Source organism: Aotus nancymaae, unplaced genomic scaffold, assembly GCF_030222135.1.
Source record: "Aotus nancymaae isolate 86718 unplaced genomic scaffold, 86718_ANA_hifiasm-v0.15.2.pri h1tg000072l, whole genome shotgun sequence".
Classification (NCBI taxonomy): domain Eukaryota; kingdom Metazoa; phylum Chordata; class Mammalia; order Primates; family Aotidae; genus Aotus; species Aotus nancymaae.
Window position 1 is genome coordinate 2,699,552 of NW_026988487.1, and position 23,264 is coordinate 2,722,815.

Here is a 23,264-nt window from a genome sequence, read left to right on the forward strand (position 1 = left end):
GAATGGGGGAGCCAGGAACGCAGGTCGGACACGTCTTTGGCAGGCATGTTCAGCCCCAGCAGGATGCAATCCTTCAAGTTGGAATTCCACTGGGTATTTGAGAGGGACCAAGGTGGGGGGTAGAGAGGAAGTCTTCGACAGGACTCATCTCGGTCCAGGCCTCCTCTCTCACTATCCAAGTCCATCCAAGTTTCAGGACCCTAGGGGGCAACAATCAGGCCCACCCACCTCGAGAGGGGCAGATTCTTCAATCTGTGCCCAGTTCACACACACCTGCTTCCGCTGGTCGCAGAGTTAAAGAGAATCAGCCTTACGGTAAGAGACAGATCGCTTCCTCTCTGCCCCTCCCCAGCACCTCTCTTCAGCGGCATCTGCTCAGGAACTGCTGGAAAGACGGAGGCCTGCCTTCTCAGTTCAGCCACGAGCCCTCATCCGCAAATCTTGCAGCATCAGTGACAGGATGGAGGCCACCCGTGGATCCAGGCGGACACCTGTGCTCCCCAGTCCATCACACACTGCCCTACCTGCGTGCTGTCAAATGCTGGTGCCCAGGCCGGAGCTCTAGCAGGCCCTGAATTGGGACCTAAAGCCAGTTTGCATAGGCACTTGGCAATTTTTGGTAGGGAGGTGGATAAAAAAGTAGATGGACGTGAGAAGAATGCAAGTGTTTCATTTGATAGACTGATTAGAGATCTGAAGTGATTTTACCTTTATTTCCTTCACTTTAAGCCAATCATGAAATTTCACAGTGATTTCTGGGGTGGGGGGCAGAAGGAAGGCGGTGTTAAGAATCACTGGGGCTGTGGCCCAGTCGGCCCGTGGAGGTGCAGGTAGGGTGGGCCCTCACTGGGGAAGCTGGAGGAGCACGGACTGCCCCGCTGGCAGGTAGGTGATGTTCCGAGAGCGTGACAGCTGGTACGCGATGTCCTCCGCAGCTTCCAGCTTGCGCAGCTCAATCAGGCCGTCCCCTGCGGTGGCCAGTGAGTTGGCAATCAGCTCAGCTGCCTTGGAGTCGCCCTCAGCAGAGATGATAGCCGCCTTTTTCTGCTGCTCAGCCTAAAAGAATGGAGATGGAGAGAGACTAAGATCAACCCTCAGGAAACTGCATATCAGGCTACCACCCAGAAAGGACCTTCACCAGAAAGCTGCCTTCCCAGGCTCCTGAACTAGGGGAGTTTACTTCCTCCTGATGGCGGGCGGGGGGAGCACACTTCCCACCCAGTCCTCCCCTCTCCTTTCATGTTTACTCCTCATCACAGGAGGGCAGAGTTACATTTCTGTTGGCTGCATGAATATTTATTTATTTATTCATTTATTTCTTTTGAGACAGAGTCTCACTCTGTTGCCCAGGCTGGAGTACAATGGCGCAATCTCGGCTCACTGCAACCTCTACCTCCTGGGTTCAAGCCATTCTCCTGCCTCAGCTTCTGGAGTTGCTGAGATTAGAGGCGTGCACCACCATGCCCGGCTAATTTTTGTATTTTTAATAGACGGGGTTTCACCATGTTGGCCAGGATGGTCTTGATCTCTTGACCTTGTGATCCGCCCGCCTTGGCCTCCCAAAGTGCTGGGATTACAGATGTGAGCCACCACGCCCTGCATGAATAGTTGTCTAATTTCAAAGTCCTCATTAATATTAATTGTAATCTAGTTTAACCACCCTACTCTGGGCCAGGAGGATCCAAGAACAAGGAAAACAGAAGAAAAAGAAAGGTGGAATCAATTCTCAAGGCTCATCTTTCCCTCAAGTCCCAAGTCTAAAGGGCTTTATCAAAGCCAGGACTGGGCCAGGTGTGGTGGCTCATGCCTGTAATCCCGGCACTTTGAGAGGCAGAGGCAAGAGGATCACTTGAGCCCAGGAGGTCAAGGCTGAAGTGAGCTATGATTATGCCATTGCACTCCAGCCTGGCCACAGAGGGAGATGCTGTCTCAAACCAACCAACCAACCAACTTCAGGATGGCGAAGAGCAGCATGCACTTGTGACTTCCTAGAGCTGCTTGTGAGCTAGGCTGGCTCCTGGCCAGAACCCAGGCATCCAGAGTGAGATCTCCTGGGCTTGCCCTATCAATATCGCTAGGAAGACAGCTCTCTGCAATGCAGGACCTTCAGGAGTGTGAGGAGAAGCCAGTATTGAGCCTCTCTGAAATTACGTATGATTTTGAAATGGCTGGGCCCCACGTCTGTTTGCTCAACACATTTACTGCATACCTCCCGTCGCCAAGCACTGTGCTAGACTTACTAAAATCTCTGCAGTTTTGGGAGATACAAAGCAACACAAGTCCCTGCCCACACAGAGTCTTCATTCTCCAAAATTAAATCTATCCCTCCTTTCCCCTTTTATTTCTTGCTGAACCCATCTTCCCCCGAATTAGGGACACTGGTGGTGGGAAGAGGGGGACAACAAGAAATAAACATGTCTTTGCAAATACCAGAGAGACCAGGCTGCTAAGCAAATACACTGTGTCCCATCACATTCTTTGATACATCTGGATGGATTTAGCACCAGAAAAAAATCCAGTGACGAAAGCACATCTGGTGCAACGTTTGATCTTTTTTGCTGTCAGCTTTCACTATGTAACTATGGTTAAAAATGACTTCTCAGTGAAGCTGAAAATACTCCAGGAGAAACATTTTTATGTGTAAGAGAGTGTTTTTGATCTCAGAGAAGTGGAAGAAAAATTACCTTTCAGTGATTTAGGAACAGAACTCCACATATCCTGGACTAGCCCCTGAAGACTCTGGAACCAATTGCAAAAGTACAATCCCTTCAAGCCCCTTCCGATGATCCCGGAAGAAGGGATGACAGATGATGAATTTCCAGGCCACCCAGCAGATGGGGAAGCTGAGTGCAGGAGAAAGGGGAAGGAGAGGCTCCTGCCATCTGGTTGAATGCTCACCTTTTCCACCACAAATCTGGCCCTCTCTGCTTCCTGCTGAGCCACCTGTTTGGCTTCCACCGCTTCTGTGAACTCCTTCCCGAAGGTCAGATGTGTCTAAGGGGAGAGAGTGAGCACAAGATGAGGCAGTGTGATTGCTTAGACAGCGCTGCTGGGAGGCCTCCACGGCCGCTGGAACGAAGAGGCCAGCAATGGCTCTAGCAGCTGGAGGCATCCATGAGGCCAGAATGCTCTTCCACCTCCGTATCTGTATCCAAACTGAGTTTACACCCAGAGTCTCTGGCTGCTTAAACTGCTCCTGTACCTTACTCTGTCACTCGCAGTACAGCGACCTCATATAGCAAATGGCACCTGGGGCTTCTGATGGTGCCCACAGGCACCAGAAGGTATCCACTCCAACGACCACCTCCCCAGAGGAGAACTGTGGGTTCTAAGAGCCCCGCCACTGACTAGTGCTCTTCCAAGGGCCTTTGATGCCTGGTTCAAAGCCCAAGGAAGGCCAGATGGAAAACGGGGCCCCTGAGAGTGAGGGAGGTAGCTGATTCCCAGGGATCCAAGAGCCTGATGCTCTCTGCTTATGGGTTAACCAGTCCACTTCTTCCCATAGCAGCTCCACCACTGAACAGGAAGAGGACGAGGGACGGTGGAACGCAAATCATGTTATTCTCAATGTGTGAGTGGTTCTGTTAAAGGGTTTAAAGGAAAGAGAAAGCAGGTAAAGTCATTGGTCGGGTGAGGGTTTAGAATTCTGATGATCCCTAGACCTTTCCTACTCACGTCAGGTCTGACGGGACTGTCTCTAAAGATAGCACAAACAATGGGAACAGACCCCAGCATTCCTAATGCCTAGAGTAGAGCAATTTACTTATTCACCCTAATTTTTATGAAAAAGAATGAGGAGGAGAGGCTTGGTTCTGCCATCAGCTTCTAGTTGTTTCATTTCCTCCACTCTCCCAACCTCTGCTTTTTTGAAAAGCAGCCCCAAAACTTCTCCTAAAGAGTAAATCCTGGTCTCACTATCTTCCAGAATTTTTAACCTCCTAACTCTAACTGCAGCTGTTGTCTGTCGCCTGATCCATTTCTAGTCTCTTATTCAAAGTTTGGGTAAGAAAATCTGATCCTGAGAAATGAAAAATGTAATGTATAAATAAGGAATAAAATTTATTTCTGAAAGGGCCAGCTGAGGGCAGCAAATTCCCCGTGAAACCTAATTTTCTTCTCACACCTCTTAGATAGGGTTTCCTGTGGTCAGCCCACATTTCCCCAGAATGGAGTATGTGGTTGAAGTCTAGTAAAATGCCAACTTTTCCCTTAGGTTTTTACTCAGTGTTTTCTCACAGCCAAGGTGTTCAGGTTAAGTGGGGAGGGCCTGCAGAATGGCTGCAGCCTGGCATCTTGCCAGCAGAGGGAGCCCCAAGGCCCTGGGACTTCCAGCAGCCGGAGCAAGGTGGAGCAGTGCCCCGGGGTTAGCACCGGGTGTTGTGGAGTGGCTGTTTAAACAGCTGCGCAGATGCTGGGGGAAGCGGTGCCTTTCCCTAGCGATGCACAGGAGAACCGAACAGGAAACACTTTACCTCACTGCCCGAACAAATCACTCCAAATGATTTTTCCCAGAGAATCTAGAAACACGACCCCTTCCCCTCACCCTCCTCAACCTGAAACGCTATCCTGCCTGTATCGCTTGCCGTCTGAGTTATGATATTCAATGTCATATAAACGCACAAGCTATGGTGTCTCCAGAGGATAGATTACGCCTCAGAGATGTCCCCTGCCCCCCATTACCAGGCCTGGGGGAATCGAACCTTTCGTTTACACTCTATCACCTTTCATTGAGGTTCCCAGAACTTACTTCACTGAGCTTCAGACCTTAGGTGTTAGGAGATTCCCAGGGGTCAGGCTGGGAGGTCCGTGCTGGGGAGAAAGATGACCCGAGCTGTTCTCTGGTCTCTACTAGGCAGTTTCTGCCTGTGCCAAACAGGGTTAACAAGGCATCACTTTCTGGGTAACACAGTTTGGAGAAGGTAAAACATTTAGTGGTTAGGGACTATCTGGATACAACCAGAGGTCATAAGGAAGATGTGTGTGGCCGGGGGAAGGTAAAAGAACCCTCAACCGAGAAACCTACGGAGCCTGCCTTACCTCAACATGTTTCTGTGTTTTCAAGTCTCACATCTGGGAGAGGGGAAGGGGGACCTAATAGCATCTACCCAGAAATGGAGCCGGGCACCTATACGAGAACTGCTGCCACCTCCCCTCAGTCTCCCGAAGGATCTTACCAAGGACACATCATCCAGGATGAGCCCAAAGGTGGCTGCTCGCTCTGTAAGGTCGTCGCTCACCTGCCTGGAGACCAGCTCTCTCTGGGTGATTAGTTCTCCAGCATCAAAGCGAGCCTGGTTTCAAAGGGAGGAGCAGTAGGGCAGGTGAGGTTAATGAGGAAGCAGAAAAGGAACCAGGAAACTAGCAGCCACATCCCAACCAACTCACTGCCAAGCGCTTCCTGCCACCTGGCAACCTCGTAGGGCACTGCCCTGGGCTGCAGGCTGAGGGCTCAGTTCACTCACCACCACTGACTTGAGGATCTCGGTCGTGATGGACGGCAGCACACGCTCATCATAGTCCTCTCCGATGCTGGTGAAGATGCGAGGCAGCTGGCTAGCAACGGGCCGGAAGAGGATGCGCAGTGTGATGTTGACATTCTGTAAATCTGAAGGCAGGGGACAAACATTGGAGGTAAAAATAAAAACCACTGTGGGAATATAAGTGGGATTTTTTTTTTTTTGAGACGGAGTTTTGCTCTTGTTGCCCAGGCTGGAGTGTAATGGCATAATCTCAGCTCACTGCAACCTCCGCCTCCCAGGTTCAAGTGATTCTCCTGCCTCAGCCTCCCGAGTAGCTGGGATTACAGACGCCCACCACCATGCCCAGCTAATTTTGTATTTTTAGTAGAGATGCGGTGTCATGTTAGGTTGGTCTCGAACTCCTGACCTCAGGTGATCCGCCTGCTTTGGCCTCCCAAAGTGCTGGGATCACAGGTGTGAGCCACCACTGTGCCCAGCTACAATTTTTATTTAATGTATTTTGAGACAGGGTCACATGTTACCCAGGTTGATGTGCAGTGGTGAGATCATGGCTCACTGTAGCTACCTTGACCTCCTGGGCTCAATCGATTCTCCCACCTACACCTTCCAAGTAGCTGGGACTACACAGGACATGCCACCACGCCCAGCTAATCTTTGTTGTTTTTGTAGAGACATGGTTTCACTATGTTTCCCAGGCTGGTCTCAAACTTTTGGGCTCAAGTGATCCACTTGCTTTGGCCTCCCAGAATGCTAGAATTACAGGTGTGAGTCATCATACCTGGCAATTTTTATTTTTTATTTTTAGAGAGAACGTCTTGCTATGTGGCCCAGGCTAGATTCAAGCTCCTGGGCTTAAACATTTCTCCTGCCTCAGCCTCTTGAGTAGCTGACACGCACCACTGTGCCTGGCTGTAAATTTGCTACAATTTATAAGCACATTTGCTGATTATAAGATCCTAGAGGACAAGGAGCAGGTATGCCTGGTTTCCTTGGCAGAAAGCCCAGTAAAGCATCACAAACAGATTATAACTTCTTAGAGGCTTCAGTGATACCAGCTTTTTGGTATACCCTGAACGCTCTCAGATACACGTAATTCAGATTATGTGTCTAATAGGCGCCATGCAATGTTTGCAACCCTGAACATTTTAAAACAACAGACAGGCCAACGCTAAGAATTGCAGGGTGAGGCCTTTCCAAGGTCTGCTGATTGTGCCCAAGTCAGGAGTCAGCCTTGGAGAGGTTGGTTTGGGTCTGGTGGAAATGGTGTTAGACTAGCAGTCCAAAGATCTGGGGCTATTTACTAATGATGTGGCCCCTCTAAGCCTTGGCCAACCTGAGCTTATTTCCTTGTCTATGAGAATAGGGACAATTTCATCTTCTTTCTGGGCCTTGCGGAAATGCTGGGGAAAACTGAAGGAGGAAACAGACATAAAAGCACGCTGTCAACTGTGTAACACATAAAAGGGTTAAAAGACCCATCGATGGTTTGCCTCTCAATTCCTGGGCCGGTTAAAGGACTCAAGGAGAGAATTACACCTTCCCCTGGACAAGTCAGGCCTGCTCGGGGCTAAAGCACTCTCACAGCTTGCTTACAGACATCAACAATGAGGACCAAGCACTCATGAGATAGAGTCCTGAACTGAGCACCAGGAGAGGTGGGAAACGTATTAACACCTACAACTCCCTGATCTCCAGACGCTCCTATCAATAGTTTTAGAAATAGGGACATAATGTATCCTGAAAACCACTGCAGAACAGTACGGAAAGAACTCCCGAAGAGGTGGGAGTTTAGAAGTAGGCTTTTAAGTTAGATTTCATGTTTCTTCATTTCCCCCCACCCACCTTTTATTTCCTCTTTTGTAGCAGGCAAGCCGTTTAGGCTGCTGCTTCTCCCTGGCCAGGACCTACAGATTTCGGAATTTCTCCTTCCCCCTCTTCTCTGGCTGACACGCTTTTCACTCTGCAAGTCCCAGCTCAGATGTTAGTCCCTCCCAGGAGCCTGCCCAGTACCTGGGGGAGCTGGCTGCTCTCTTCTGTGCTTCTCTACACCCTGGTTGACCTTGGCTCGGGTTCTCCCGCCTCTCCACTGTAATTGCTTGTTCACAAGTCTATCTTTCTAGCAGACTGAGCTCCTCAAAAATTCCTTCTCATCTACCTTTGAAGCACCACCACCCTCCAGCCCAGCACCAAGCCTGGCACCATCACAGTAAGTCAACATCTGCTGAAAAGCAGCACTGAGGGTGAGCGTTAAAGTCAACTAACCAAGATCCACGTGCCTCTCTGCTGTGTGTGAGGAAATACTGCTGAACCGCATCTGCGATTCTGTTCTGCCTGTGCACTTCTATGGGTAGGACGAGGGAGAACGGTGATGGCGAATCATCTCAGGATCCTACTGGAAATGCAGTGGAGTGTTACAGACACCGGGAGACTGCTCCTGGGGGTGTGGGCCTCCACCTGAGATGACAGCACGAGCCCCGCACTGCTGGACTGCAGGCCACAGAAGGCAAGGCAAAGGGCGAATCAGCCACAAAGGCAAACATAAGGCTAGAGATTGGTTTCTGTAGTCATTCTGGGGAACTGTAGCTACTTGGCAGGGGGGTTAGGGGATGAGGTCAGCTGAGGGAGCAAAACACGTTTAGATTTCTTAAAAATTAAATCATGATGTAACTGTTTGTTTATTTTTGAGACAGGGTCGCACTCTATGACCCAGGCTAGAGTGCAGTGGCATGAACTTGGCTCACTGCAGCCTTGACCTCCTGTGCTCAAGCAATTTTCCCATCGCAGCCTCCTGAGTAGCTGGGACTATAGGCACATGCCACTATGCCTGGTATTTTTTTTTTTTTTTTTGAGACAGGGTCTTGCTGTTGCCCAGGCTAGAGAGCAGTGGCGTGATCTTGGCTCACTGCAACCTCTGCCTCCTGCATTTAAGCGATTCTCCTGCCTCAGCCTCCCAAGTAGTTGGGATTCTAGGCGCCTGTCACCACACCCAGCTAATTTTTTTATTTTTAATAGAGAGACAGGGTTTCACCGTGTTGGCCAGGCTGGTCTCAAACTCCTGACCTCATGATCCACCTGCCTCGGCCTCCCAAAGTGCTGGGATTATAGGCGTGAGCCACTGCACCCAGCTTTTTTTTTTTTTTTTTTTTTTTGTAGAGGCTGGGTCTCACTATGTTGCCCAGGCTGGTCTCAAACTTCTGGGCTCAAGCTATCTTTTTGCCCTGGCCTCCCAAAGTGCTGGGATTATAGGCCTGCACCTGACCTAGATGACCACACAATTCTTTTTTAATTTTTTTGAGATGGTCTTGCTCTGTTACCCAGCCTGAAGAGGAGTGGCATGATCCAGGCTCACTGCAAACTCCACCTCCTGGGCTCAAGTGATCCTCCCACCTCAGCCTTCCTAGTAGCTGGGAGCAGAGGCACAAGACACCACACCTGGCGTTTTTTGTTTTTGTTTTTTTTTAGATAGTCTTACTTTGACACCCAGGCTAGAGTGCAGTGGTGCAGTCTCGGCTCACTGTAACCTCTGCCTCAGCCTCCCAAGCAGCTGGGATTACAGACACATGCTATCACGCCTGGCTAACTTTTTGTATTTTTAGTAGAGAGGGGGTTTCACCATATTGACCAGGCTGATCTCGAACTCCTGGCCTCAAATGATCTGCCTGTCTCGGCCTCCCAAAGTGCCGGGATTACAGATGCGAGCCACTGCACCCGGCCTAGTTTTTGTATTTTTTATAGAGATGGGGTCTCACTACGTTGACCAGGCTGGTCTCGACTCCTGAGCTCAAGCGATCCTCCCACCTCAGCCTCCCAAAGTGCTGGAATTATCAAGTGTGAGATGCCACGCCCAGCCTCTATGTAACTCTATTTATTTATTTGACTCTCACTCTTTCACCCAGGCTGGAGTGCAGCGGTGTGATCTTGGCTCACTGCAACTTCTGCCTCCTGGATTCAAGTAATTCTCCTGCTTCCACCTTGAGTAACTGGGATTACAGGCGTGCGCTACCACGCCCGGCTAATTTTTGTATTTTTAGCAGAGACAGGGTTTCACCATGAATGCCAGGCTGGTCTCGAACTCCTGATCTCAAGTAATCAACCCGCCCTGACCTCCCAAAGTGCTGGGATTACAGGTGTGAGCCACCGCGCCCGGCCAGCCTCCATGTAACTCTTAAGATACACTTTTGTATATTTCTCTAAATTTGTACTGCTGTGTGTGGACCTTAAGTGAGTTGTTGTTTTTTTTTTTTTTTGAGACGGAGTCTTACTCTTTCACCCAGGCTGGAGTGAAGTGACATGATCTCAGCTCACTGCAACCTTCGCCCCCAAGGTTCAAACAATTCTCCTGCCTCAGCGTCCTGAGTAGCTGGGATTACAGGTGCCCACTACCATGCCCAGCTAATTTTTGTATTTTTAGGAGAGATGGGATTTCACCATGTTGGCCAGGCTGGTCTCGAGCTTCTGACCTCAGGCGATCCCCAGCCTCCCAAAGTGCTAGGATTACAGGCATGAGCCACCGTGCCCGGCCTTAAGTGGATATTTCTAAGAATCCATATCAAGCTCTCCAGGGCAAATAGTCTAGTCATTCCTATGATGTGCAGTCCAAAGCCTTTTGGATCCTGGTATCCCACAGATGCTCCTGGGACACAAAAGAGCAGAGCACCTCTTCCACACTCCCTATTTTACCTGAACCACAGGCAAGACTCACCTTTGCTACCAGTGATGACTGGCACATTACGTGGCCGAGAACGGCAGTCAAAGATAATTGGTTTCTGTACCCATGGGATGAGAAAGTGAGTCCCTTCCCCTACCACAATGTCCTGTACTCCACGGAATCGGTCAAAGATGACAGCTCTGTGCCCAGCATCCACTAGGAAGAAAGGAAAATGACATGTCAGAAAAATCCTCGCATCCTTTAAACAAAAGGATCATGTCTTTGAAAGAGCCCTGGTGCTTTCTGTTCACTTAAGTCTCCCCTCTTCTCTCTGTCTTCCCCATCTCCTGGTCTCTAGACATTTCTAAATAGCTACAAAACTAACAGTCACTTTCTGTTCCACATCTCCCCAAGAATTGGTAATAGGATCTGTTCCCTAGCATCCTTTCTCCTCGAGGGAACTGGCTGTTGATTTTCTGAATGACCATTCTATCCCTGAACACCCACCAACATATTTCCAGGAATCATCTACCAAAACTTCTAAGACTCAGTGAGGTCTTCCCAGTTACCACGTCCATCAGGCTCCAATTTAACATACTGCTCGCAGAAGCAGCACCCTCATTATGGGAATTCTACATTTAGAAGGTCCTCTTTCTTCCTAATAGCAGTTTCTCTATAGTTTTAAGGGGTTATAGAACTATCTTGGTACAGAGAGAAATTTAGTGATAGCAATTACTGTCTAGTTGCAGGTGTGGCCAAAAGGATCATAGTACTGCTAAGATGTGTCAAATAAGCCAAGCGGGCTTTTCTAATCAGCTGCCTCTCTGAACTTTATCATTGGTCCGAATATCTTCACTCTGAAAGTAAAGCTCCTCACACACCAGACGGGTCAATCTACTGCTGCTTTGTGGCATGTGAAAGTGGCAGATTGTCAGAGTTAAGGGAGTCCTATAGATAAAGTCAGGTCAAATCCATTGCTTGACCAATGAGGAAGCTTCCACAATAAAGTGGAAGAAAAGCCAGCTTAACCCCTCTCCTATACTGTTAAAAGCTGGGCAGTGCATCCCAAAGATATTTTCTCTGAAACTACTCAAATTCAGCAGAGCAAAAGCCCCTCTCAGGACAAGGTCACCCAACCCAAACAGATCTACAACCTTTGCTGTTATTCCACATGCAAGCAGAGGAGAACAAATGAGATCTCCATTTCAGATAGCCAGGGAAATCCAGACACTATGCAGCGGCATTTGGGTGGTGCGGCATCACTTCACGTTGACAGGAGCCGCTGGACACATCCAACAAGGAAGTGGGCTGGGAGGCTCTTTTTGAATAAAGGCTCTGAGAGGACCTATGACTGCAAGGTCAGGGGCTTGATAACAATGCAGTCCTATGGTATGGGATGGCAGGAGGTGAGCCCTCATGGCCATAAACACATTCACAGACAGCAGCTACCATCAAGGGTGTCACATGCACTATGCAGACCAACAGAAATCTCCCAGAAAAGTGCAGTCACCGAGTGCCCCTCCATGCCTCACCATTATATAAGGCCGAGTTCACCACGCCTCCTGCAACAGCTAAGGCCAGGCCAAACTTGCCAATGGACTCAAACACTTTGGCAGCCATGTTTTCTTCTGCTGGACCCTCTCACACCTAAGGGGATAAAAACAAAATCAAACTTGATGCCAAATCCTCAGAGAAAGCCCTCTCTGACACAAACAGTCACTTTTCAACCTAGCTATTTCCCCATTCCTGAAAGTGCTAAATCATCCATTGAAGGATACCTAATAAATAATGTTCTCGAGCTTGGAAAGTGTACTATCAATTCTTCTGCTTTTTTCCTTTTCAGTTTCTTTTCTTTTTTTTTGAGACAGGGTCTTGCTCTGTCACCCAGGCTGGAGTGCAGTGACGCCATCTCAGCTCACTGAAGCCTCAACCTCCCTGACTCAATCAATCTTCTCACCTCAGCCCCCCAAGGAGCTGGGACCACAGAAGTGTGCCACCATGCCTGGCTAATTCTGTTCATTTTTTGCAGAGATGGGGTCTTGCTATGTTGCCCCAGCTGGTCTCAAACTCCTGGGCTCAAGTGATCTTCCTGCCTCGGCCTCCTAAGTGTAGGGATTACAAGCGTGAGCCACCATGCCTGGCTGATTTCTTTTTTTCTTTCTCAATCATTTAAAGTAAGGTGTCTGGGACACTTGGTTCAATAATGAAAACAAGGCAAGGGCTTGAAATCCATAGAGAACTTAGCACCATACTAAACCACCCTCTCATTTCCTGGACAAGTGGGCCCCCAAAAAGGGGCTCTGTGGTTGGATTGGTGCAATTATGGTTTGAAAAAATAACTAAAAAAATGTGCTACATGTTGATGTCAACAAAAAAAGTAACAGTAACAGCTAACACTTACACCAGGTCGTCTAATAAAAGCAATTTATTTACTTCTCACAATTACCTTATGAAGAATATAATTACAGAGGAAATAGAGGTACACAGAGAGGTTACATGAGAAGCCAAGATCGCATAGTTATTAAGTGGTCGAACCAGAATTAGAACCCAGAGGTCTAATGCTAGCAAACACAGCTTAACTCCTCATGATACTGCTTCTCAACATCGTGTATTAAGAACGACCTGCTTCTTATGAAAGCAGGAGCTGGATGACATCCTGAGGCCAATATAATTGAAGAAACCATTTGGGAAACAGGTTCTAACCAGCTGTACAGTGACAGTGAGCTCTGGAAGAACTGGGAGGGTGAGGCTGAGGCGGGATGAGCCTGAGCACAGTTGACCTAACTAGAAATCACTCCAGCATCTAACTTTCTAATGCTCCGCCCCGCCGTCGTTGCCCGCTCCAGTTTCAAATCCTCCCTCCCTATTTCCCAGACCTCAACTCCTGAGACTACCTTGATCTCGCCCCATTCATTAAAATTTTCATTCTCCGAGGCTGGGACACCCGGCCCTTTCCATTTCTAATAGCTTCTGGATTATTCCTCACCCTGCCCCCATGCACACCTCCCTTACTCTGAGCAATCCCTGGCTCGTCCCGGGCTCAGCTCCTTCTCACTTCCCTCACAAGGAGGACTCACGCACGCACTCTCCTCGCCCAAAGTGCACATCACGGAGCAGAGGAGGACTGCAGAGATGCCCACAGACGGGCCTTTACCGACCCTTCCCTCCTCACCTGCTTCCACTCTGACCTCCACATGAATTCCCCAACCACGCATACTGCGCGTGCGCCGCACAGCTCCTCTTCTGCCCCGCCCTCTTTCCAAGATCCACGCTTTCTATTGGTTAGGAAGGGCGCTGTGAGTTCTGGGAAGGGTGGCTTGGCACCTTACCCCGGCTCGGCGGCTCTTCGCAGCTGAACGACAACTCCCAAAAGGCTATGCAGCGGCTGGCCCGCGGAGGAAAGCGTTTTCTCTTTGGTAATCACCGCGAGTATGTTGCCGCAAAGCCTTTAGGGGGCTGTAGTTTCCTGGAGATAAATACACGTGCCTGTCCTGCACGGAGGTTAAAACTGCCGGAAGGTGAGCCTTAGGGCTCCGGGTAAGAGGAGGTGGGCGTCCAGCTGGTGCCAACAGTTAGCAGGCTCAAGTTTATAGCTGATGAAAGAAGACAGGTGAAACTCTGGAGGAAGTCGTAGTGAAAAAACGAAGGGCCATCTTCCTTCCGAAGCCCTGTCTGGAAGCGTCCTCAGAGTTACGAGACATGGATTACCAGACCCAGAGAGAACCATCTGAGCTGGAAAACTGAGGCCAACAGAGAGGAACGAATTCGTTTGGGGTCATGCACCGAGTGAGAAAAGGGGCTCTGCTTGGACTCCAGATCCCCTGGACGTGATTTTAAAGAAACGTTTTATTTGGAAAAGTTGTAAGAATGGTGCAAAAGAACGCACGTTTATCTTTGGCTCAGGTTTATCTATTAACAATTTGCTTCATTTGCTGTATCATTTGTTTTTTTTTTTTTTTTTTTGAGACGGAGTTTCGCTCTTGTTACCCAGGCTGGAGTGCAATGGCGCGATCTCGGCTCACCGCAACCTCTGCCTCCTGGGTTCAGGCAATTCTCCTGCCTCAGCCTCCTGAGTAGCTGGGATTACAGGCACGTGCCACCATGCCCAGCTAATTTTTTGTATTTTTAGTAGAGACGGGGTTTCATCATGTTGACCAGGATGGTCTCGATCTCTTAACCTCGTGATCCACCCGCCTCGGCCTCCCGTATCATTTGTTTCTTACCTCTCCCTTCCACCTCTCTGCTGCCACCCTGCTGCCCCACCGCAGTGTGCGTGTGTAGTTTTTTTCAATTTTATTTATTTATTTATTTATTTGAGATAGAGTTTTGCTCTCGTTGCCCAGGCTGGAGTGCAGTCGCACAATCTCAGCTCACTGCAACCTCCGCCTCCCGAGTTCAAGCGATTCTCCTGCCTCTGCCTCCCAAGTAGCTGGAATTACAGGCATGCACCACCATGCCTGGCTAATTTTTGGTAATTTGAGAGGGCTCACATGATCCTTCCACCTCAGCCTCCCTGCATCTGGCTGCACAGTGATTCTTAAACTTAAAAAATTATCTTAGGCCAGGTTGCAGTGGCTCATGCCTGTAATCCCAGCACTTTGGGAGGCCGAAGCGGGTGGATCGTTTTAGGTCAGGAGTTCCAGACCAGCCTGGCCAACATAGTGAAATCCTGTCTCTACTAAAAATACAAAAATTAGACTGGCATGGTGCCTTGCGCCTGTAATTCCAGCTATTCTGAAGGCTGATGCAAGAGAATCACTTGAACCTGGGAGGTGGAGGTTGCAGTGAGCTAAGACTGTACCACTGCACTCTAGCCTGGGTGACATAGCAAGACTCCGTTTCAAAAAAACCAAAAAACTGCCAGGTATGGTGGCTTGTACGTGTGCTCCCAGCTACTGGGGAGGCTGAGGTGGGAGGATCGCTTGACCCAGCAGGGGGAAGTTGCAGTGAGCTGAGGTTGCACCACCACACTCCAGCCTGGGCAACAAGCAAGACTCCGTCTAAAAATATGTATATATTGACTGGGTGTGGTGGCTCACGCCTGTCATCTCAGCACTTTGGGAGGCCAAGGCCAGCGGATCACCTGAGGTCGGGAGTTTGAGACCAGCCTGACTAACATGGAGAAACCCCATCTCTATTAAAACAAATACAAAATTATCTGGGCGTGGTGGCGCATGCCTGTAATCCCAGTTACTCGGGAGGCTGAGGCAGGAGAATCACTTGAACTCGGGAGGCGGTGGTTGCAGTGAGCTGAGATGGTGCCATTGCACTCCAGCCTGGGCAACAAGAGTGAAACTCTGTCTCAAAAAATATATATATATATGGCTGGGCACGGTGGCTCACGCCTGTAATCCAAGCACTTTGGAGGCCAAGGCGAGTGGATCACCTGAGGTCGGGAGTTCAAGACCAGCCTGACCAACATGGTGAAACCCCGTCTTTATTTATTTATTTATTTTTATTTTTTTTGAGATGGAGTTTCACTCTTGTTACCCAGGCTGGAGTGCAATGGCGAAATCTCGGCTCACCGCAACCTCTGCCTCCTGGGTTCAGGCAATTCTCCTGCCTCAGCCTCCCGAGCAGCTGGGATCACAGGCACGCACCACCATGCCAAGCTAATTTTTTGTATTTTTAGTAAAGACGGGGTTTCACCATGTTGACCAGGATGGTCTCGATCTCTTGACCTCGTGATCCACCTGCCTCCGCCTCCCAAAGTGCTGGGATTACAGGCGTGAGCCACCGTGCCCGGCCGAAGTGAGTATTTTTATAGGCAGCATATAGTGGCATCATTTAAAAAAATCCATTCAGCCAGACTATATCTTTTAAGTGGGGAATTTAGTCTGCTTACATTCAAGGTTATCACTGATATGTGAGGACTTATTCCTGTCATTTTTGTTGTTTTCTGGTTGTTTTGTATATCTGTTGTTTCTTTCTCTCTCTCTTATTGTATATCACTGCAGTTTGGTGGTTTTCTGTAGTGCTAATGTTTGAGTCCTTTCTCTTTCTCATTCAGGTATCTACTCTACTAGTGAGTTTTATACTTGCATGTGTTTTGATGATGGTAGATATTGTCTTTTTGCTTCTAGATGTAGGATTCCATTAAGAATTTATTGTAGGACCTGTCTAGAGGTAATTAATTCTCCCAGTTTTTGCTTGTCTGGGAAAGACTTTATTTCTCCTTTATTTTTGAAGGATAGGTTTGTTGGGTATAGTATTATTCTTGACTGGAAGTTCTCCCCTCCCCCACTTTCAGCGCTTTAAATATATCATTCCATTCTCTTCTGGTTTGCTAAGTTTCTGCTGAGAAATCTGCTGTTAGTCTGGTGGGGATTTCCTTTTATGTGAGTTGATGCTTTTCTCTTGCTAAATATATATGTTTGAGATGGGGTCTTGCTCTGTTGCCCGTGCTGGAGTGCAGTGGTTTGATCATGGCTCAGTGCAGCCTTGACTACTTGGGCTCAAGAGATTCTTCCACCTCAGCTTCCTGAGTAGCTGGAGCCATAGGTACACGCCACCATGAGTGGCTAAATTTTACATTATTTATAGAGATGAAGTATCACTATGTTGCCCAAGCTGGTCATAAACTCCTGAGCTCAAGGGATCCCCCTTCCTTGGCCTCCCAAAATGCTGGAATCATAGGTGGGACTTACCATGCCTGGCCTGCTCTTGCTGTTTGTAGAATTCTCTGTTTTTGACTGAATATATTTCAGAAACGTTAAGCTTCTTGTATCTGGATGTCTATATCCGTCGCAAGACTTGGGGGACTTTTTCAGCTATTATTTTGTCAAATAGGTTTTCTACAACTTTGCCTATCTCTTTGCCTTCTGGAACTCCCTAGTTTTAATATTTGGTTGCCTTATGGTGTCCCATGTATTTCTTCTTTGTCTTCTTCTTCCTTTTTTTTTTTTTTTTAGTTTTGGTCTGACTGGGTTATTTCAAAATACCACCAGAAAGCTACTAGAACTGATAAACAAATTCGGTGAAGTTGCAGTATACAAAATCAACCTTAAAAACTCAGTAGCATTTCTAGATGTCAATAACAAACAATCTGAAAAAGAAATCAATAAAGCAATTTCACAATAGCCACAAAGAAATTTATTTATTTTTATTTTTGAGACAGGGTCTTGCTCTGTCACCCAGGCTGGAGTGCAGTGCATAATCTTGGCTCACCTCAGCTTCAACCTCCAGGGTTCAAGCGATCCTCTTGCCTAAGCCTCCTGAGTAGCTGGGACCGCAGGTGCACAACACTGTGCCCAGCTAATTTTTGTAGATACAAGGTTTTACCATGTTGCCCAGGCTGGCCTTGAATTCCTGAGCCAAGCAATCACCCCTCCTAGGCCTCTCAAAGTTCTGGGATTACAGGTATGAGCCACTGCTCCCAGCCAAAAATTAAATACCTAGGAATTAACTTAACCAAAGAAGTGAAAGATCTCTACAATGAAAACTATAAAACATTGGTGAAAGAAACTGAAGAGGACACAAAAAATGTAAAGATATTCCATGTTCATGGATTGGAAGAATCAATATTGTTAAAATGCCCATACTACACAAAGCAGTCTACAGATTCAATGTAATGCCTATTCAAATATCAATGGCATTCTTCACAGAAATAGAAGGAAAAAAATCCTAAAGTTTATATGGAACCACAGAAGACTCTGAATATTCAAAGCTATCCTGAGCAAAAAGAACAAAACTGGAGGAATCACATTACCTGGCTTCAAATTATACTACAGAGCTATAGTAACCAAAACAGCATGGTACTGGGTGGGGTGGACCTGTTCCAAGGCCCCTGGATGGTATGCGTGAGTGGCTGGCAGCAGCAACAAACATGAAAGATACTTAAACTTTTGGATCTTAGGATGCCTTCAAATTTTTAAAAGTTGCTAAGTCCTGCAAAGAACCTTAAAATATGAATTATATATATTTCAAACTAAAACAAAATAATTAAATGTTACCCACTTAAGAACGACAGGCCAGGCACAGCAGTGCACATCTGTAATCCCAGCACTTTGGGAGGCCAAAGCAGAAGGATCACTTGAGCCCAGGAGTTTGTGACCAGCTTAGGCAACATAGAAAGATGCTGTCTCTACAAAAAATAAATTTTCCAGTATGGTGTCACACCTGTCCCAGCTACTTGGGAGGCTGAGGTGGGAGGATTGCTTGAGTGTGGGGGTATCGAGGCTGCAGTGAGCTGTGATTGTGCCACTGCACTCCAGCCTGGGCAACAGAGCAAGACTATCTAAAAGAAAAAAGAATAACAGTAAGAAACCCATTACGTGTTTACATATTATTGTGAAAAATAACGATAGTTTCCCAAACAAAACTATTTAGTGAGAAGAGTGACATTGTCTGACATTTTTGTCTATCTCGGATTCTTCATTCAATTTGTTTTGCTATCATAAGTGATACAGCCTCTGAAAAACTCTACTGCAGTCAGGAAAGAATGAAAATGTAAAAAATAAATAATGGCTTAGTATTATCACAAAAATAATTTTGCCTTCAAGTACCCCCTGAAAGGGTCTCAAGGACCAGCAGGGTTATGTGGATTATACGTGGAGAAGCTCCTTAGAGTAAAACTCACCGCTGGGTAACATTGACACACTCATGCACATACGCTTCCAATCAGCTTTTCAGTGCTTGTATTAGTTGGGATATTAGTTAAAGTCTAAGCTGCTGTTCCAAGGAGACCCCAGAATACAGTGGACTAAAGAAGATGTAAGTTAATTTCTTTTTGCTCCACAGGTCATTCATAGACCCAGGTTTCTTTCATTGGTTTTTCATCCCCTAAAAGATTATCTTCATCTAAGCAAGGGACAACTGTTCTAGATTGCAGGAAAGAGAAAGCAGAGGAAACTCGGGGCAGCAATTTTGTTTTAAGCAAATGAGGCAGCAGCAGCAAATACACTTTCCACTCCATTTCATTGTTGAAAACTTGGTTGCAGGACCTGGTGTAGTCACAAAGAAGGATTGAAAAACGTAGTCTCTAGCCAGGCAGCCAAATATACGAGAAGAAAGGATTTGAGAACTAAACCAGCCGCCTGCCTTATTATAAATAATCAGACGCACATGATTCAAGTCCATTTGAGAAAAGCCATAACATGAAAGAGAAAACCAAAACAAGCAAAAATAAACAAAACAAAACAAAAACACAAAAAACTTGTCTGAATCAGAGACAAAGAGCAGAGGAAATCGAAAGAAATACACCCTACTCTTGATAGCTTCAGGTAACAGGAAAGATACTACCATACATGAGACTAGAACAAGATGCTATTAAGACGAAAAGGAACTGAGAAAGAAGACAAAAAGGAAGAGATGAAAGACGGAACGTTTTCTCCTAAAATCAAGAATAAAGTAAAGAAGCCCACTCTTACTCCTCTCTAAGCCCCGGTCGAGAAGGCTGTAGAAGAGGCTGCCAGGAAGTGGGCCGGTGTTGTGGGCAGAGGTGAAGACAGAGGAGAATTTGCCAATCATGGACTAGAAGCACCAGAGGGCCCCGTGGATGAGCGAGGAGGACTGCGGGGTGCGGGGCAGGGAGGGATTGGGGACTGAGTCCGGTTGGAGACGTGCAGAGCCGTGTGAGGCCTGAGAGGCAGTGTGGTGCTAGGTGAACACCCAGGCTTGGACTTCTCATGGTGATGGAGGTAAAGAAGGAAGGGAGGCGGGACAGACTGGTCGGCTGGTCTCTGGGATGAGTGTGGGCTCAAGTCTCTTCCTGTCCTGACGCTGCCTTCCCTTGGTAACCTGGCCTTCCTCCACAATGGCTCTCAGAGGCCCGCTAATGGGGATGCCCAGGGTCTGTGTCCTGCTCATTCTCTTCCTCTCACCTGTTTTCTTTATTGCGGTGAAATTTGGAAGTGCTGTGCCTTCCCCACAGACAGGGTGACTGCCTTAGCACTAGGTCACTTGTATCTCAGCTTGTTTGTCCACTCCCCAAACTCCTGGAGGCCAGGACCATGTCAATTTATCTTTGGGGCCCTTGTGTTTCGGACTGTGCTGTGGATTACAGGCATGGGCCACCACGCCTGGCTAATTTTGTATTTTTAGTAGAGATGAGGTTTCTCCACGTTGGTCAGGCTGGTCTCAAACTCCCGACCTCAGGTGATCCGCCCGCCTCGGCCTCCCAAACTGCTGGGATTACAGGCATGAGCCACCGTGCCTGGCCTCATTTTCCAAGTATTTCTTGAGTGCCTACTGTGTATCGGACACTGTGTTAGACCCTGGGAATACTAAGTGTATATGAGTGTGCTTGTTCTTCCTGGTGGAACCCCAAATCTCCAGATGCATTTGCTGTCCTGCACTCTGAGCAGAGAGGACAGTCCCTGGGGCTTACATCAGCCTGGCTCACTGGGCAGCTGCCTCCAGGTGTGTGTAGCCAATGGGAGGCCCTGGCAGGGAATAGCCTGGGAGGGAAATTGGAGTGTTTCCTTCTTGTTCCCCTTGCTTTGGGCTGTGTTTCTGGCAGCGATGACTGCAGCCTCTTTAGGACCACCCCTCCCTCCCTCCTTCATGGCTTCAGCTCTCCAGGGACTTTGGTAACACTGTTCCACTCCCCCCACTGCCATCCAACACACAGAATGGGGAGGCACTGTCCTGGTCATCTCAGGGCCCTGAGCTGTGGCTAAGTCCACAGAGGCCTCCTGGGCAGTGACCTGGGTAGACCAGCTGTTTGCAATCAGCTCCTCCCTTCCTTCGTGCTGCTCCCCGCCTGGCACAGCACAGCTGCCAGCACTCAGAGAAGTGACTAGAGAGGATCTCCTGGCCTTCAGAGCCCAGGGCCTGACACACAGAGCACAGAATTCATTGGAAAGAAGAAAGAAAGGGAAGGAGGGCTGGAGAAGGAAGGGAGGGAGGCTGGACCTTGTATCTGCGTCCGTCCTGTGAATCCCTTCTTCCCGGGTCACTAAGCCTGAGGTGATAACCAAGCAGGCTTCTGAAAGGTCACAGATCATGCAAAGGGAGACTCTGTTGTAGGGAAAGGCCACCGAACCCGGGAATCAGGAGGCCTGGGTTAGATCCCGGCCTTGGCATTCTCGCCAGTTCTGTAATCTTGAGCAACACATTTGGCCTTAGTTTCCTGCTCTGCAAAACGAGCACAGCTCTCATGCTCCAAAGTGGTGCACAAAAGCACCTCAAAGTTGCCAAGCACAGTGGCACACATCTGTAGTCCCAGCTACTGCAGATGCTGAAGCAGGAGGATTGCTTGAACTCGGGAGTTCGAGGCCAGCCTGAGCAGCATAGTGAGACCCTCGTCTCAAGAAAATAAATAAATAAATAAAAGCACACTTCAAGGCTATGTAAATGCTAGGTGCTGTTACAATCACATCCAAGCTCATCCCCAGGGCAGGATGTCCTCCTCACACAGGACTCTTCCTGCATCCTCAGAAATGTAGTCACAGCCAGGAGTGATAAGACATTTCATCCTAATTGGATGCCACACAATTAACTCTTTTTTTTTTTTTTTTTTTTTTTTTTGAGACGGAGTTTCGCTCTTGTTACCCAGGCTGGAGTGCAATGGCGCGATCTTGGCTCACCGCAACCTCCGCCTCCTGGGTTCAGGCAATTCTCCTGCCTCAGCCTCCTGAGTAGCTGGGATTACAGGCACGCGCCACCGTGCCCAGCTAATTTTTTTGTATTAATAGAGACGGGGTTTCACAATGTTGACCAGAATGGTCTCGATCTCTCGACCTTGTGATCCACCCGCCTCGGCCTCCCAAAGTGCTGGGATTACAGGCTTGAGCCACCGCGCCTGGCCTTTTTTTTTTTTTTTTTTTTTTGAGACAGAGTCTTGTTCTGTCGCCCAGGCTGGAGTGCAGTGGCGTGATCTCAGCTCACTGCAACCTCTGCCTCCCAGGTTCAAGCAATTCTCATGCCTCAGCCTCCTGAGTAGCTGGGATTATAGGCACCCACCACCACGCCTGGCTAATCTTTTTAAAATTTTATTTTTAGTAGAGATGGGGTTTCACTATATTGGCCAGGCTGGTGTCAAACTCCTGACCTCAGGTGATCTGCCCACCTGAGCCCCCCAAGGTGCTGGGATTATAGGCATGAGCCACCACGCCCAGCCTTTCTTTCCATTTTATTCGCCATTTTTTTTCAAGGTGACTTACAACTAACTCAACATGAAAATCACACCCCTTCCCCTCCCCTAGGATCTTCCAATAGGCAAAAATTTTCAGCTCCTAAAAGCCCATGTGGAAAAAGAAAACAGATGGGCTCTGGAAAGTGCTGACAAAACCCTGGGAACGGCTCTGAGTCCCCTGTGTCCTCTACAGGTCAGGTGGAGGGGTCAGGGCAGGAGACCTGCAGGCCTGCAGGGACCTGGACCAGAAGGGATAAGTGTGGAGCACCCAGTACATGAGAGGCCGCGTGTCAGACTCTAAGGAAACAGAGGTGAAGCCAGCACTCGGCCCCAAGGGGCTCTCAGGCTGACCAGAAGCATTTGGATGGGACAGGGCAGGCTGTGGATGGCTCGAGCCTCCTGCCCCCTCACCAGACGCTGTGGAAACACCCCAGATGTGGTCTGGGAAGGAGTCTTGCTGGGGTCAAGTCTCAGCTCCGGCCAGAGCAAATGTCTCCTAATGGGGAGGTGGAGTTTCTGTTGGGGGATAAACAACTGGGACTGGGCCCAATTCAATGACTGGTCAGAAGGTACTGAGGTCCTATGCTCCAGGGACTTGCCTTCCAAGCCGACCTGGGACAAAAAGTAATGCTCCCTACGTCCGCTAGGAGGAGCCAGTGTCCTTGAGTGGACTGCAGGGTGGCCCCCCTCTAGGGACAGGGAGCATTTAGCAGGTGGGAAGAGAGAGCGGTCAGCGTGTCGCCCACCCTCCCCCCCGAACACTTCCCCTTTTGGGCACTGGCTGTCTACTTCTCTGCCACACATGGTGGTGGTGGGCAGTGGGACTCCAGTTCTATGGCCATAGACAGATTGTGCATAAGTCAAAAGCAAATCTATACTTCACCTCGCCAACCCAGAGGGTGGGCAAATTAGGGGGGCAGTTTGGGTAAAGTCATTCTACCCATCTGAGCCTCCGTTTCTCAACTGTACAATGTAAGCTTAGTTTAGCCGGATATTTTTGTTTGTTTGTTTTTGTTTTGAGACGGAGTCTTGCTGTGTTACCCAAGCTGGGTCTCGGCTC

At 48.4% G+C, this 23,264-nt stretch overlaps 1 protein-coding gene across 2 annotated transcripts; it reads right to left on the reverse strand.

Annotated features, from left to right (window-relative positions):
* Positions 1-685: 685 nt before the first annotated feature.
* Positions 686-13,381, reverse strand: PHB1 (prohibitin 1). Of its 2 annotated transcripts, none has more exons than XM_064367505.1 (7): positions 13,301-13,381; positions 11,661-11,775; positions 10,183-10,344; positions 5,463-5,605; positions 5,175-5,291; positions 2,899-2,994; positions 686-1,056 (listed from the first exon to the last, which is right to left on the reverse strand). In XM_064367505.1, exons 2-7 carry the CDS (start codon positions 11,746-11,748, stop codon positions 844-846), a joined length of 819 nt encoding a protein of 272 aa, XP_064223575.1. In that variant the 5' UTR covers positions 11,749-11,775; positions 13,301-13,381; the 3' UTR covers positions 686-843. The 2 variants fall into 2 exon arrangements, with proteins under 2 accessions (XP_064223575.1, XP_064223576.1); XM_064367506.1 differs by lacking the exon at positions 13,301-13,381 and adding an exon at positions 13,141-13,294.
* Positions 13,382-23,264: the final 9,883 nt, after the last annotated feature.